Source organism: Capsicum annuum, chromosome 4 (assembly GCF_002878395.1).
Source record: "Capsicum annuum cultivar UCD-10X-F1 chromosome 4, UCD10Xv1.1, whole genome shotgun sequence".
Classification (NCBI taxonomy): domain Eukaryota; kingdom Viridiplantae; phylum Streptophyta; class Magnoliopsida; order Solanales; family Solanaceae; genus Capsicum; species Capsicum annuum.
The window spans coordinates 186201155-186216667 of NC_061114.1; the positions used below are offsets into that span (position 1 = coordinate 186201155).

The 15513-nt window shown below is 32.7% G+C and overlaps 1 protein-coding gene across 1 annotated transcript; it reads left to right on the top strand.

Moving 5' to 3' along the window:
- Positions 1 to 7385: 7385 nt before the first annotated feature.
- LOC107869605 (WAT1-related protein At1g43650) lies at positions 7386 to 11192 on the top strand. The gene is made up of 7 exons (XM_016716112.2): positions 7386 to 7734; positions 7859 to 7921; positions 8270 to 8383; positions 9110 to 9353; positions 9613 to 9771; positions 10361 to 10512; positions 10816 to 11192. Exons 1-7 carry the CDS (start codon positions 7529 to 7531, stop codon positions 10937 to 10939), a joined length of 1062 nt encoding a protein of 353 aa, XP_016571598.1. The 5' UTR covers positions 7386 to 7528; the 3' UTR covers positions 10940 to 11192.
- Positions 11193 to 15513: the final 4321 nt, after the last annotated feature.

Below are 15513 nucleotides of genomic sequence, written 5' to 3' on the forward strand. Positions count from 1 at the left end.
TCCACGTAAATCTTGTGTCTTGTGTGATTGCCTTTATTCTTGTCTTTTTTCATTTGGTTGAGTTGTTTGCTGTATATTACTCTATTTTTCTTGGGTTTATTTGTCTCCTCTTGGTTCAAGTTGAAAGGAAAAGTTTAGTCTTGGGTATTTTTCGCTGCTACCCTGTCGGGTTCTTTAATTGTGTGCCCGTCTTTCCTAAAAAGTGGTATCAGAGACAGGTTGTTGTTGATTGTCGATTTGAATGATGGAGGTAAATATGAGCAAGATGGTGTGTTTGAATGGTAGTAACCATCATACTTGAAAAGGCAAGATGAAAGATCTTCTATTTGTCAAGAAAATGCATCTACCTGTGTTTGCATCTACTAAACTTGCATCCATGACAGATGAGGATTGGGAATTTGAACACTTACAGATTTGTGGCTATATCATATAATGGGTTGAAGATAATGTTAGAAATCATATTGCGAATGAGGCACATGCTAGAAGTTTGTGGGACAAGCTCGAGACACTTTATGCTTCGAAGACTGGCAATAACAAGTTGTTCCTGCTTAAGCAATTGATAAATATCTGGTATAAAGAGGGCAATCCTATTTCTGATCATATAAATGATTTTTAGGGTGTCCTTGACCAGCTGTTCGGAATGGGTGTAAAGTTCGATGAAGAAATTTATGGACTTTGGCTTCTTAATACTCTGCCTGACTCTTGGGAAACTCTTCGAGTTTCTTTGACTAATTCTGCTCCCGGTGGTATTGTAACTATGGAATATGTTAAGAGTGGTGTCTTGAATGAAGAGATGAGAAAAGGATCTCAGGCATCATCTTTTTCATCTTCACACTCTGATGTTTTGGTTACTGAAGAGAGAGGGAGAAACAAGTCCAGAGATTCAAATGATATAGATAAAAGTAGAAGCAAGTCAAGGACCAAATTCAAGAATGTTACATGTGACTGTTGCAACAAAAAGGGGCATATTATGAAATATTATTACAAGCATAAGAGAGATATAAGACGGCAAAAAAAAGAAGGCGATAATGAATATCGTGTTGCTGTTGTTGCTAATGATGATCTTCTTGTTGCTTGTTGTGAGAATGCCATTAATTTTGTTCGCGATGAGTGTAACTGATTTGTGGATTCTTGTGCTACTTCTCATGTTACGCCAAAGAAGAAATTATTTTCTTCTTATACTCCAGGTAATTTTGGGATGTTGAAAATAGGCAATAATGATGAAGTTAAAGTATTTGGCATTGGCACTATTTGTTTGAAAAGTAACAATGGTTCCAAACTAGTTCTCAATAATGTCAATCATGCTCCAGGTGTTCGCCTAAATTTAATTTTTGTAGGAAGTCTTAATGATGAGGGTTATGTTAATACCCTTGGTGCTATCCAGTGAAAGCTTACTAGAGGTTCAATGATTGTGGCTCGAGGTGACAAGTTGTCTAACATGTACGTATTTCAGGGCTCTACTTTTAAAGGCTTGATAAACTTGGTGGAGAATGATACTTCATCAAAGTTGTGGCATAGAAGGTTAAGTCATATGAGTGAGAAAGGGATTGATAGTTTGGCTAAGAAAAATTTATTTTCTGGAGTAAAACAAGAAAAGTTGAAGAAGTGTGTTTATTGCTTAGCCAGTAAACAGAAAAGAGTTTCTTTTCAGATTTATCCGTCTTCAAGAAAGCTTGATTTGCTGGAGTTAGTGCATCCTGATTTGTGTGGTCCTTTTAAAGTAAGGTCTCATGGTGGTGCACTTTACTTTGTGACTTTTATTGATGATCATTCTCGCAAACTCTAGGTATTTCCTTTGAAGTTCAAGGATCAAGTACTTGATGTGTTCAAGAATTTTCAGGCCTTGGTTGAAAGACAGACAGGAAAGAAATTAAAATGCATCCGTTCAGATAATGGTGGTGAGTATATTGGTCCTTTTGATAGATATTGCAGAGAGTAGGGTATTCGGCATCAGAAAACTTCTCCAAAGACTCCTCAGTTGAATGGCTTAGCAGAGAGGATGAACAGAATACTAGTTGAGAGGGTTAGATGTATGCTTTCAGATGCTAAAAAGCCAGATTCCTTTTGGGAAGAAGCACTTAATACGGTTGTTTATGTTATCAATTTATCTCCTACTGTTGCTTTGAATGGTGATATCCCTGACAGAGTTTTTTCTGGTAAGAACGTTTCTTATGATCATCTTAGAGTCTTTGGGTGTAAATCTTCTGTTCATGTTCCTAAGGATGAAAGGTCAAAGTTGGATGTTAAAACTAGACAATGTATCTTCATTGGTTATGGTCAAGATGAATTTGGCTATCGTTTCTATGATCCAGTTGAGAAGAAACTTGTTAGAAGCTGCGATATTGTGTTCTTTGAAGACCAAACAATTGAAGATTTTGACAAAGCTGAGAAGGTTGATTCTTAGAGTAGTAAGAGACTAGTTGATGTTGATTCAGTTCCTTTGACTACTGATCTTGAAGAAAATCTTCATGATGATGAAAATCAAGTTGATAATGAAGATGATAATTATATTCAGAATGACTAGCAAGAAGTTGTTGATGCTCCAGTGCAAGTTGATATGGTTGACAGCAACCAGTTGTTGATGCTCCAAAGAGTACTCTCAGACGATCTACAAGAGAGAGAATACCTTCATCTTGTTATTCTCCTAGTGAGTATGTACTCTTGACTGGCGGGGGAGAACCTGAGAGTCTTGATAAGGCCATGAAAAGTGAAAAAAAAAAAAGTGATTTGATGCTATGGAAGATAAAATTAAATCTTTGCAAGATAATCATACCTTTGATTTGGTTAAGTTGCCTAAAGATAAAAAAAGCTTTTAAAAATAGGTGGATTTTTTGGGTGAAGCATAAAGATGGTAATCCAATTCCATGGTACAAAGCTAAATTGGTTGTGAAGGGATTTAACCAGAAAAAGAGAGTTGATTTTGATGAGATATTTTCTCCGGTTATAAAGATGTCATCCATTCGTGTGGTTCTAGTCTTAGCGGCAAGTCTAGATTTAGAGGTTGAGCAAATGGATGTTAAAACTGTTTTTCTCCATGGTGACTTAGATGAAGAAATTTATATGGAGCAACCCAAAGGTTTTGAAGTCAAGGAAAAAGAGAATTATGTTTGCAAATTGAAGAAGAGCTTGTATGGTTTGAAACAAGCTCCTAAGCAGTGATACGGGAAGTTTGGTTCCTTTATGAGTCAGCAGGGCTTTAAAAAGACTACTTCATACCATTGTGTTTTTGTGCAAAAATTCTCTGATGGTGACTTTACTATTGTGTTGCTTTATGTTGATGACATGCTTGTTGTTGGTCATAATGCTTGCAGAATTCAAAAGTTGAAGCAAGAGTTGAGTAAGTCTTTTTCTATGAAAAACGTAGGAACAGCAAAGCAGATTCTTGGCATATAGATTGTCCGTGATAGAAAATCCAAGAAGTTGTTATCACAAGAGAAGTATATTCAGAAAGTATTTCGAAGGATTAACATGGACAAGACTAAACATGGACAAGACTAAGGTTGTCAATACACCTTTAGCTACGCATTTCAAGTTGAGCACGAAGCAGTGTCCTTCCAGTGATGATGAGAAGAAAGATATGAAGAAAGTTCATTATGCTTCAGTTGTTGGTAATTTGATGTATGCAATGGTTTGCATAAGACCGGATATTGCTCATGCTGTTGGTGTTGTAAGTTATTTTTTTTTCTAATCTAGGAAAAGAACATTGGAATATTGTGAAGTGGATTATGAGATATCTTTGTGGCACTTCTAGTCTGAGTTTATGTTTTGGTACAGGAAAGCCTAGTCTTTGTGGTTATACTAATTCAGATATGGCTGGTGATGTTGATACTCACAAGTCTACTTCAGGGTATTTGGTTACTTTTGCAGGGGGAGTTGTGTCTTGGCAATCTAGGTTACAAAAATGTGTTTCTATATCTACTACAAAAGCTGAGCTTATTGCTGCCGTTGAAGCTTGTAAAAAATTTCTTTGGATGAAGAGATTCTTGGGGGAACTTGGTTGTGCTCAAGAGAGGTATGTGTTTCATTGTGACATTCAAAGTGTCATACATCTTGGTAAGAATTCTACATTTCATGGTTGGTCTAAACACATTGATGTGAGATACCATTGGATTCGGGATGTATTGGATTCTAAGTTGCTTGAACTTGAGAAGATTCATACGGATGATAATGGTTCTGACATGATGACTAAAGTTTTGCCAAGAAAGAAGTTTGAATATTGTTGCATGATCGCCGGGATGGAGGTCTCCTCCACATAGTTGGGAGGGGGAGAATTGTTGGATTATTGGGTCTTTTTCCCTTCCTATGTGGATAAATGAAGCCCAATTTGGACCAACCCACTTTTGCCTATAGGACCATTACTATGGGGCATATATATTGATCTTTTTAGGTCTTATTCACCATCACAAAAAGAGAGTTTTCAGCAGCCAAAGAGAGAAAAACAAAGCTGATTTTTGCACTTAAATTTCAGCCACAGTTGTCAACTTCAAATTCCGATTCCCGCTTCGTTTCTTGTCCGATTGGGATGATTTTTGGACTACTTATTCCTCTCATCTCAATATTTGATTAGGAACTGACTGAGATTGATTTAGTGGCCTGTATCTCCTGTTCTTCATTCCCGAACAGTAGTTGCGTTTTTGGTGCTTTCACTCCTTTATTTCTCTAGTATTTGGTGTTGTGGATTATGTATTGTTTCTTGTTGTTTGGCACTTGTTTGGTGGCCATTTTGGAGGACAATATTGTAACTCTTTGGTGATTATAGTGGAGGTTTTGGTCCCGTGATTTTTTACTCTTCACATTGAAGGGTTTTCCACGTAAATCTTGTGTCTCGAGTGATTGTCTTTATTCTTGTCTTGTTTCATTTGATTGAGTTGTTTGTTGTATATTACTCTATTTTGCTAGGATTTATTTGTCTCCTCTTGGTTCAAGTTGAAAGGGAAAATTTAGTCTTGGATATTTTTCGCTGCTACCCTGTCGGGCTCTTTAATTGTGTGCTCGTCTTTCCTAATATTTTATTGAGTCAATCCTAGCTCTACCTTCGCCTAAAATCTAAGTGGATGCAATTGTACAACGTAAAGAGGAATATTATTTAAGTGGAGATTGAGGTAGCAGACGATGCAATTATGATGAGAAATAAAGATGTATAAAAAAAACTAACTATTTTTCATTTATTGCATCGTGGATGAGGAGATGGTCCACAAGTTGCTAAGACAACCACTTCCATCCAAGGAAACTTTGTAAATTTTGGATAACCTCAGAGAAAGTCATCACTAAAACGGTGAAGTTATCTTCATGTAATTTATAAGATATGGGGTTTAAATCGTGAAATTAGCTATTGGTACTTCATATAGTATTAGGATAGACTACTTCAACATCGACAACAAGAGTATACCTAGTTCCCACCAAGTGGAGTTTGGGAGGGTAAGTGTGCACAATCCATAATTATCTCATATGTGAGATAAAAAGCTTATTTTTGATAGACTACTTATGTTTCATTTTCTTGAAAAATGATCCTTTAATTTTTTACTTTGAGTGAATATGAAATATTTCATGTACTGAACTGTCTTTTATTTTTCCACGACGAAGAGAAGAAAGAATAGATTAAATAAGAATTTGAAAGAAATATAAAGTAAGAAGGAAGGATTTGTGTGGCTCCATCGATTGGTTATCTGAACTTTCACTTTGTTGGTGACCAACATTCGATTTCTCATCTTTATAATCCCCTCTCCCACTTCGCCTTCCCCAACCTTCGATCTAATTTTAAAAAACGGTTCTTTATGTGAAGCCTAGGAAACGATGATGATAAGAAGGATGAGATGTGGAAGACTTGTAAATTCTAAAATATTATTTTCTTATAGAACAAGACCTTTTTTTTTCAATTGATACCGTATACTTTTCTTAGTTAAGGGTGATCTAACATACTAAATTACTAACTATACTTTTCTTTGAGAGTTGAGAAAAAAAAAATCGTTTGTTATAGAATGCTTGTTAAAATTTATATAGGGATTCTTCAGTAATAATTATACTCTTCTTATGGTTTCGCATGTGCATTAATTATATAGTAAATTTTATCTTCCTAGCTTAGGAATACTCTTATTGTAGAAAATGACATTTTTTACATTTAGTTTCTCACAAATCATAACTGGTGATGTAATTTTCAATTTGAATAAAACAATGAATTATTATTTATTCTCTTTTTTAACATTGTTTGTTACCTTATGGTAATTAGAGTACAAATTCTAGTTAAGTACTAGCAAATAACCTAATCTTTGAGAAAAAATTTCCAAGGAGCACCGTACCCTCAAATTGGATTTGGAAGTCAAGCTTGTAATGCTTGCTTATAGGACTTAAAACATAAAGATCTTGCCTAAATTTGTCAATAGTGCTCAATTTTAAGACACTAATCAGAGGAGATGTTTCTCCTAGTGATTCAACTTACTAGATCTCCATGACCAAATAAAATGACTGTAATTGACTTGATAGTATAAACATTTTGTACTCTCGGTGCATAAAACTTAAATCCATATCTTAATAAAGTAAAAAGGCAGAATTGTCACCAAATGCTGCTCTTGAGACCCTCCAATGACAATCCAAACTATGCTAATTCATCCTTCTGGTGCATAACAGAGAGAAGGGCTAATAACAAAAGAGTAAAAAGGCAGAATTGTCACCAAATGCTGCTCTTGAGACCCTCCAATGACAATCCAAACTATGCTAATTCATCCTTCTGGTGCATAACAGAGAGAAGGGCTAATAACAAAAGAGTAACGGAGCTACAAGAAACAACGTAACAGCTAGTAAGAAAACAACATATAGATAATAAAAGAACAGAAACTACAATAAAATAATATGATAACGAAGTACAACGAATTAGCTGATAGTAATAGTAATCGAAGGATAAGAAACTACATGAGCAATATTATGGCTACTACTATATATAAACGAGCATCAAGACAAATCTTTTATCCTTATGCGTATCCTCCACACCCTCCTATCTAAGGTCATGTCCTAGGTAAGTTGAAACTGCTCATATCCTGCTAATCACCTCTCTCAATACTTCTTTGATCTACCTCTACCTCTTTTGAAATCGTTCGTAGTCAACCTCTGCAAAGGAACATCCATGCATTCCATCCTTAAATGTCCAAATCATCTCAGACTTGCTTTCGACATGTATACAAAATTAGGTGTCTAAATATGGGAAGATTTGACATGTATAGTTCACTTATTCAGTGACTGTATGAGACATTAGCTTTTTGAATAGGACTCTTTATTTAGCAAAAAGGGTAAAGTGAACCTTGACCCCACTTAAGTGATCAACAATAGCGTACCAATAGTTTATTTGACCAAGCTTTTAAAACGTCAAAAATATTTTTCTAAACGCACTTGTGACAAAAACATTTTTCACAATAAGCAAGAGTTGAAAGCTTGACCAATAACAGGCTAGTAGTATAGTTCCCCAGTGTGTGGTTTGTCTATAAATTGAAGAGTCCTTTAACACATTGACAGGACAAGAAACCAAATTGAAGAGAAAATGAAGCATTTAGTAATTGGTTGTGCCATGTCAATGGAAAAGCAAAAACACTACATTGCTATGCTCATCACACAAGCTATTTTTGCAGGCATGGCTTTGTTTTCTAAAGCTGCAATATCTCAAGGGATGAACCCTTATATTTTTGTTACTTATCGTCAAGCATTTGCTGTCGTCGCCTTAGCCCCCCTCGCTGCTTTCTTCGAGAGGTTAACTAATAAATTCACGTTTTTTTAGTAGTGTTAGTACTATCTTACTCAATTATAACTATTGTATGTATATGCAATTTTTTAACTAATTCAACAAATTTCTCTTTTTGTTTTAACTAAGTAGAAAGACTGCTGTTGCTTTAACCTACAACATCCTGTTGAAAATCTTAATGATGTCATTACTTAGGTAAGTTCACTGTTAATTATTCAAGTTGTTGAGTAATAGTCCCTCCATTTCATAATAAATGAATTGTTAGATTTTGACACATATTAAGGAAAAAATATTAAAGATATAAATTTAACACAACTTTCTATTTTTATCCTAAAAAAAGAAAAGTTAACCTTGTAATACTTTTTCAAAAGTTAATTGGTTGTCAAATCATAAGGACAAATTTGAAAAAAAAATTTAATGATTCACTTATTTTGAAACAGCAATAAATACCCGAACAATTTACTTATTTCGAAACGGAGGGAGTATAATATTGTATGTCAATCTTTTACCTCACGTGATTAATTTTGTGATATTCTTTTTCAGCACTGTAAGTTTGAATCTCTACTACTATTCCATACATTACACTACAGCAACATTTGCTGCAGCCACAACTAACTTAATTCCAGCCATAACATTTTTTATGGCAGTACTTTTAAGGTACATTTCAAAACTACGGAAGCAGAGAGCCCTTCTATTATAAATTTTCTGTCCCAATTTATGTGGCACATTTTTGTATATGAGATTCAAAAAAGTCTTTTTTGACCATAATTTGTTCGTGTATCTATTAAATATTTTGAATTGTCACTTTTTGTGGCTTATACTTTTTATGTAGTTTCAAAATTTATAAATTTTATTTTAAAAAATTTAAAAATTTCATGACTAAATTCATTGTCACTGTTTGACTCTTGAAATGTGAACGAGATCACATTAATTGGGACTACGGAAGCAGGGCGGCCCTACCTTGTAAAAAAATAAGTGGCTGCCTTAGGCCCCTAAATTTGAGGAGCCTCATTTCTTACAATAATATGCATAGATTTTTAAAAAAAAATTGAATATTATTTATAAAAAAATATTTTTTTATATAAAAAGAAAGAATTATTAGAAGAAGTTCATATATCTAAAGTATGTCTCAAGAAAGATTAAAAACATTGATTATATTATTACTTAAAAAGAAATAATTAGAAAAAATAGATTATATAATTTTGAAAATAGAGTTCATTAAAAGAAAGTTATTTTTCCTTAAAATTTCAAGGCCTTCGTTTGAGTTTTTCCTTAAGCCACGAATATGCTTGAGAGCCGCCTCTATGCGGAAGTATAAGGAAAACCATATATAATACTACCTAATGTTCTGTTTTTTTTTTAACTTTTGAATCAAATATACAGAGTGGAAGCTCTTTCAATAAAGAAGTCATATGGAATGGCAAAATTCTTGGGTTCTTCAATTGGTGTAATAGGAGCTTTGGTGTTTGCCTTGGTTAAAGGACCACATTTGAACTTCATGAATTTGTCCAAAGAGAACACAAGGGGAAATCATAGCTCAAATTATGGTTGGAAGGAAGAGTGGTTAAAAGGTTCACTAGTCATGATTTTAGCTAACATAACATGGTCTCTGTGGCTCATTTTACAGGTACTTAAATCTTCAGCCATACCCCTAAATCTAAATTGAATCTTTTTTAAAAAAGGCAGTTCAACACAAAGTATTTGGCGTTCACGCATCGTCTGAGAAAGGTCGCACCAAAGGGGTGTGATGTAGGCAGCTTACGCTAAGCATTAGTGACTGCTTCAGCGACTCAAACCTATATAGGTTGAACGGAGACAATTCTATCGTTGCTCCCTTCAAATTGAACAAAAAGAATTACAATTTCTTCTGATTGTTGTTTGTTTAGGTCCGTATTGTAAAACAATATCCAGCAAAGCTACGTCTTGCCACACTATATTGCTTGTTTAGCTGGATACAATCTTCAGTTTGGTCCATGGCAATGGAAAGGAACATATCAGCATGGAAGCTCAAATGGGACATCAATCTTTTTTCAGTGGTCTACTGTGTATGTATTCTACTTATTGGAAATATATATTTTAGTCTTATCATAAATTGATTTTTAACCTATTGTTTTATATGCGAGTAAAATATAGAGAGCTTTTTAATATTAATATTATATATCTGATTTATTTTTCACTTTGATTTTAATTTAGTATAATAATTAATGACATGAGTTGAGCTTAAATTGAAAAATATGATTAGTGATGATTCATAAACCCAATCTTAAACTTGTTTGAGAGAGTTGAGCTTAAATTGAAAAATATGATTAGTGATGATTCATAAACCCAATCTTAAACTTGTTTGAGATTTTGGGGTAGTCGTAGTTGCATTATTGAGCCTCCTTTATGAGTTTACTTCTATATACACTGACACAGTATAAATGAATTTTCACACCATTAAATTATTTAAACAATAATTGCAGGTGATCATTGATAAAATTACAGTAAAATTCTTTACTTTAACAGTATATATAAAAGTTAAATCTTTTTCTTCACTTGACAGTAAAATCTCTAATAATCAGAGAAGAATCTATTTTGAATAATTTCTAAGAAGAGATTAAATCCATATGTCATATATTACCAAAAACATTGCAGGGTGTGATTGTTACAGGCCTGACATATTGGATACAACTTTGGTCAGTAGAGAAGAAAGGACCAGTATTTATAGCCATGTTCACTCCATTATCACTTATCATAACTGCCATAATATCAGCATTTTTGTGGAAGGAAACACTTTATGTGGGAAGGTAATTCCACAACTTCAATTTGATCTTATTATTCAACAAGATCATCACCCAGTAAATCAACAAATAATTAGCCCAAATTAAGTTCTGTATGTATATATCATTTTCAAGTTTATCTGTTATGTTACCAAAATAAATATGATATTCACTTAGTGATGAGGATAGAAATTTCGCTAAAGATATTAGAGTTTTAATGTACGTACATATGAAGTAATATTTAACTTATATACATTGGATTATCTTTTACATATATGGCTTACTCTTTTTCCTTTAACTTCGAAAGCTGATTTTTTTTTTCTTGTGCAGTCTATGTGGAGGAATACTGCTAGTTGGTGGGTTGTACTTGGTCCTATGGGGAAAGAATAGAGAAGCAGAGAGGGAAGCAAATGATCAAATAGTGGAAATCAAGGGTGGAACCACAGTAATTTGATAGGACAACAAAATATACTACTCCCTCTGGTCCAATTTTTAAAAAATAAAAAGAGATTTTTAAATATTGTAATTGAAAAATTTAAGATTGTATAGTTCTTTAAATTTGTGGACTTAAACTTATCATGTATTAAATTATTTGAAATTAAAAAACTTGACCGATAAAAATAAGACAAAGAAACTAATGAAGTACAGTAAATATTTGGTTACATTATTTATATATCTAAAAGGCATGGCCAGTCCAATATTTTATATTAGCAAACAGATTTTGCAACATCCAGTATTTGGGTCCACTACAAAATTCTATTACATGGTCAGTCTCCATCATCATTGATCAATTTAAAAGAAAAACATAAAGCTGAAGTCTGACATGATCTCAGTTTGAACAGAGACACTCCTACTTCTTCATCCATGAATTCCAGTGGAGTTTGACTATATACATTGACAATATATCAAATGTCTTATACTATTAGGCTACTAATTAGAGGATAATTGTATAAGTAATTGTCTAGAGGTGGTAAAATTAGCTTATGAAATAATAATTTCTCCAATCGATTAATTTTGAATTGATTATTGACTTATCTATTTATTAACGCAATCCATCAAAAATTGAATTGATACCTAATCCAAATTGATTTATGAGAAATAAATCAATAAAAATTCTTGTAAATTTTAGATATCTAAATAAAAAATAGTACCAATTTAATATCTTCATGTGTTTAATTTAGCCTAAAAAAGTAAAACAAGAAGTGTGTCTAGTTGAACCGTTAGGCTATAAACTCATTGCTTTAAGTCATTTGACCCAACCCATTTTAGCCAATTAGAGCGTGAGCAAGTTTCGACAATGACCCATTCAGCCTGTCTTCAATTAGTACACTTTAACTCGTGCTGCTCATTTGTCAACCTGAATAGGCATATATGAGCTGGTAATTATTAAACTTTTTCCAAGAGTACAAGAAAAATGCGTTCATGTTTGTAACTTACTAAAATTACTTTTTAAATCTTGTATTTTGTAAATTCATCAAGTTATAGGCATTACAAGTATTAGTTTTGACAGTTAACTACTTAATTGATAATCCCTCCATCATTTTTATCTGCATAGTATATTTTGTAGACACGTAATTTTTTACTCTTCACAAATTTTAATTCATTTATCTATATTAAACATTTATATCGATCCGATATTATTTTAACTCTTATTTCATTTTTAGTAAATTTTTAGTTCAAAATAAATAAATAAAAAAAGTTAATTTTGAAAAAATTTATTTTAAAAAAATAATAATATAAAAATTTATAAATATAAATAAATATATATATATATATATATATATATATATATATTTGTTTTCTAAATTTTAATAAATTAGTAGTTTTAGTATTATTTTATTTATTTTGTCTATTTATAAATATATATTGTATTTTCTTAAAAAAATATATACTCCAAAATTAATTAGTTATTATTATATTTATTATTATTATTATTTTATTATTTTATTTATTATTTTTATTTATTGTTATTATTATCTTCTAAAAAAAAAATTCAAATTTTAAAATTCTATCCTATCTGATATCTGATATTAACCGTTCCCCCAAGAATCCTACTATTTAAGGATTTACTCACCCCCCAGAGAATTCAACGTATAATATTCTACACTATATTAAAAAAATTATCTGAAAAGAGAGTGAAAAAATCAGAGAACAAAGATCAGGGAGAAAGAAAAGCAGAAAAAAAAAGAATCGAATTTCGAGTTTCGCTTGAAATTTTCGGTGATGGATTTCTGTGTTCATCATTCAATTTTCATTGCAAGTTCTTATTTAATCCTGTATAATTTATATTGTAAATTTATTTACGAAAAGCATGAATGAAATTGTTCAAATTATCTCAAACATTATTTAGTATATATATAATTAATTGATTTATGTGAACTTTTTGTCATTGTATGCTATATGATTAAATTATGGGTAAAGGCTCAAATATACCCCTTAACTTTGTGAAAAGATTTAAATATACCCTCCGTTACAAGTTTGGTCTATATATGCCCTTACTGTTAAAGTTTAGGAGCAAATATAACCCTAAACTTTGTGAAAAGGTCCAAATATGCCCTAGCTGTTAAAGTTTAGGAGCAAATATACCTTTTAACCTTGCGAAAAGGTTCAAATATACCCTCCGTTACAATCCATAACCCGACCCACCAATTTGGACCAACCCATAACCCGATCCACCAATTTGGACCAACCTATAACCCGACCCACCAATTTGGACCAACCCATAACCCGACCCAAATTTTGTTTTCCATCATTGAGGGTCCTTTTTCCAGCAACAAGATAATATCTCCAATAGTCATCTAAACGAGGATCATTCTTTCCGTCTATCTAGCCTTCGGAGGAGAAATTACGAATCTATTTCGTGAACCTAACCGTGTAACTTAAGGCATCAAATTTGTATATTAAAGTGATTCTACTCTGCCCCTCGAGAAGTTTATTGTAAAAATTATCGATATTACTTCCAAAGATTGAAACAAGGCCTATTTCGGATATAAAAATCCATTTTTTGGGGTCTGTCTCTCTCTTAGGAGCTGAAATAGCTGGAGAAGCCATGACCCTGATTCTTCTTCATTTTACAACTATTTTGAAATATTTCTGTCGATTAGAGTCCTTCACGATAAAATCAAACAACATGGAAACAAACCAAAATTTGAAGAATACAATATCAACACAATATTTGAAGTAGAACACACTGGTAATAAGAAAAATACAACATTAACATAATATTTGAAGAGTCATTGAACTGATGAATATTTCGATAGCATTATAAGATTGAAATTTTGATAAATAAAATTTAGGTCGGTTTATAGGTTGGTCCAAATTGGTGGATTGAGTTATGGTTTGTAACGGAGGGTATATTTGGACCTTTTCGTAAAGTTAAGGGGTATATTTACTCCTAAACTTTAACAGAGAGGGTATATTTGGACCAAACTTATAACGAAGGGTATATTTGAACCTTTTCGCAAAGTTTAGGGGTATATTTGCTCCTAAACTTTAACAGCAGGAGCATATTTGAACCAAACTTGTAACGAAGGATATATTTGGACCTTTTCGCAAAGTTAAGGGGTATATTTGATCATTTTCCCTTGAATTATTAAATATTTACATACTTACTTAGTAGTTGTATTGGAAAGTTGAATAAACTATTTAAGTTAAGATTTGAATAAAATGGACACACACAGTTGCAAAAATGGCATAACAGATATTTCATTTTTTCTTTCCTTGATAAATAACAACATATGCTCTTCTATTTTCATTCAATTCATACACACACACCACAATACTCCTCCACTTTCAATATTCTTTCAAATTCATAGCAATTTATGCAGATTTTCTTTTTTACATTCACTAACAAAAATAAACTTACTGTACACACACAGATAGTGGGAAAGAGAGAAAAATATCAGTGAAGAGAAAGAAAAAATAGGGAAAAACACATATTGCGCACACCCAAAGAGAAAACCATATTTTACATACTATTTCACAACAATCAGTGAAACCCAAAGAGGAAAAAAAATCAAAGAAAAAAGGAAAAAATAGTAATGAATTGAGTAACTTCGTTCTGATTTTTTCTGGCGAATTCTTACCGGAAAATGACACCAAACAAAAAAAAATACTCCCAACCCCTTTCTCATTTTTTTCCAATCACCAGAAACTGTCAAAATCGGCGAACCAACTTGACCAGCCGGCGAGTCCCGTCATTCCTTGTTCAGATCGCCAAGCCGTCGGCGACACCATCAATGGCATGCCAGATCTGGCTGGCCGGAACCATCGCCACTAGCGGATCACAACCGCCTCCGCCTTTACCCTCCGTTTTCCCTTGTTTATGTTGTGCCGTCTCTGTCACAAAGTCACCAGCAAACCCGTTTAACCGGCGAACCTTGGCAGTCGCTGGTGTAGCCCATCTTTCATCTCGTTTCCGGTAAAATCTCATGGATATTGTCGCAAACCTGATGGTCAGACCCTCCACTCTGCTGGAAAACGGATTAGATCTGATCTGAGTTTATGGTTTCTTATGTTGAAGTAACGTTCTCAATTATTGTTGTTTCGTATTATGTTTACTATTGTTTATTTACTAATTTTGTGTTTAAATCTGATTTGAGAATATTTATATTTGAGTTATCTAAATTGTGATTAGATTTAGAGATTATAATATTAATTTTGTTATAAATATATTTGCATTATAGTGAATGTCTATCAAGATCTACTTTGATATCTATTAGAATTTGAAGCACCCGTCTTTTACTCAGACTAGGAGTAAATTTCTCATAGAGGGGTTTTGTTCATTGTATTTATAATCATATAATCTCTCATCTTCAAGAGAAGTAATAAAAATTACTTTCTCTTCTCTCTCTACTGTTGTTCTTTATTCTTTCTTGCTTTATAACACGTTATCAGCACTAGCTTTAGCCTACTGACTAGATGAAGAAAATCTTTCGTTAGTAAATCAGCACGAGACTCTGCCAAATAAGGTGAAATTATAAATCTGAAGGATTTCAAAGTTAGTAATTCTTTATGTTATCTTTCTTT

Excerpts from the sequence above, each read along its gene's own strand:
- LOC107869605 (XM_016716112.2), top strand. The coding sequence starts at position 7,529 with ATGAAGCATTTAGTAATTGGTTGTGCCATGTCAATGGAAAAGCAAAAA. Across the intron at positions 9,772-10,360 it reads TTTTTTCAGTGGTCTACTGT|GGTGTGATTGTTACAGGCCT; the intron begins GTATGTATTCTA and ends AAAACATTGCAG. Across the intron at positions 10,513-10,815 it reads GAAACACTTTATGTGGGAAG|TCTATGTGGAGGAATACTGC; the intron begins GTAATTCCACAA and ends TTTCTTGTGCAG.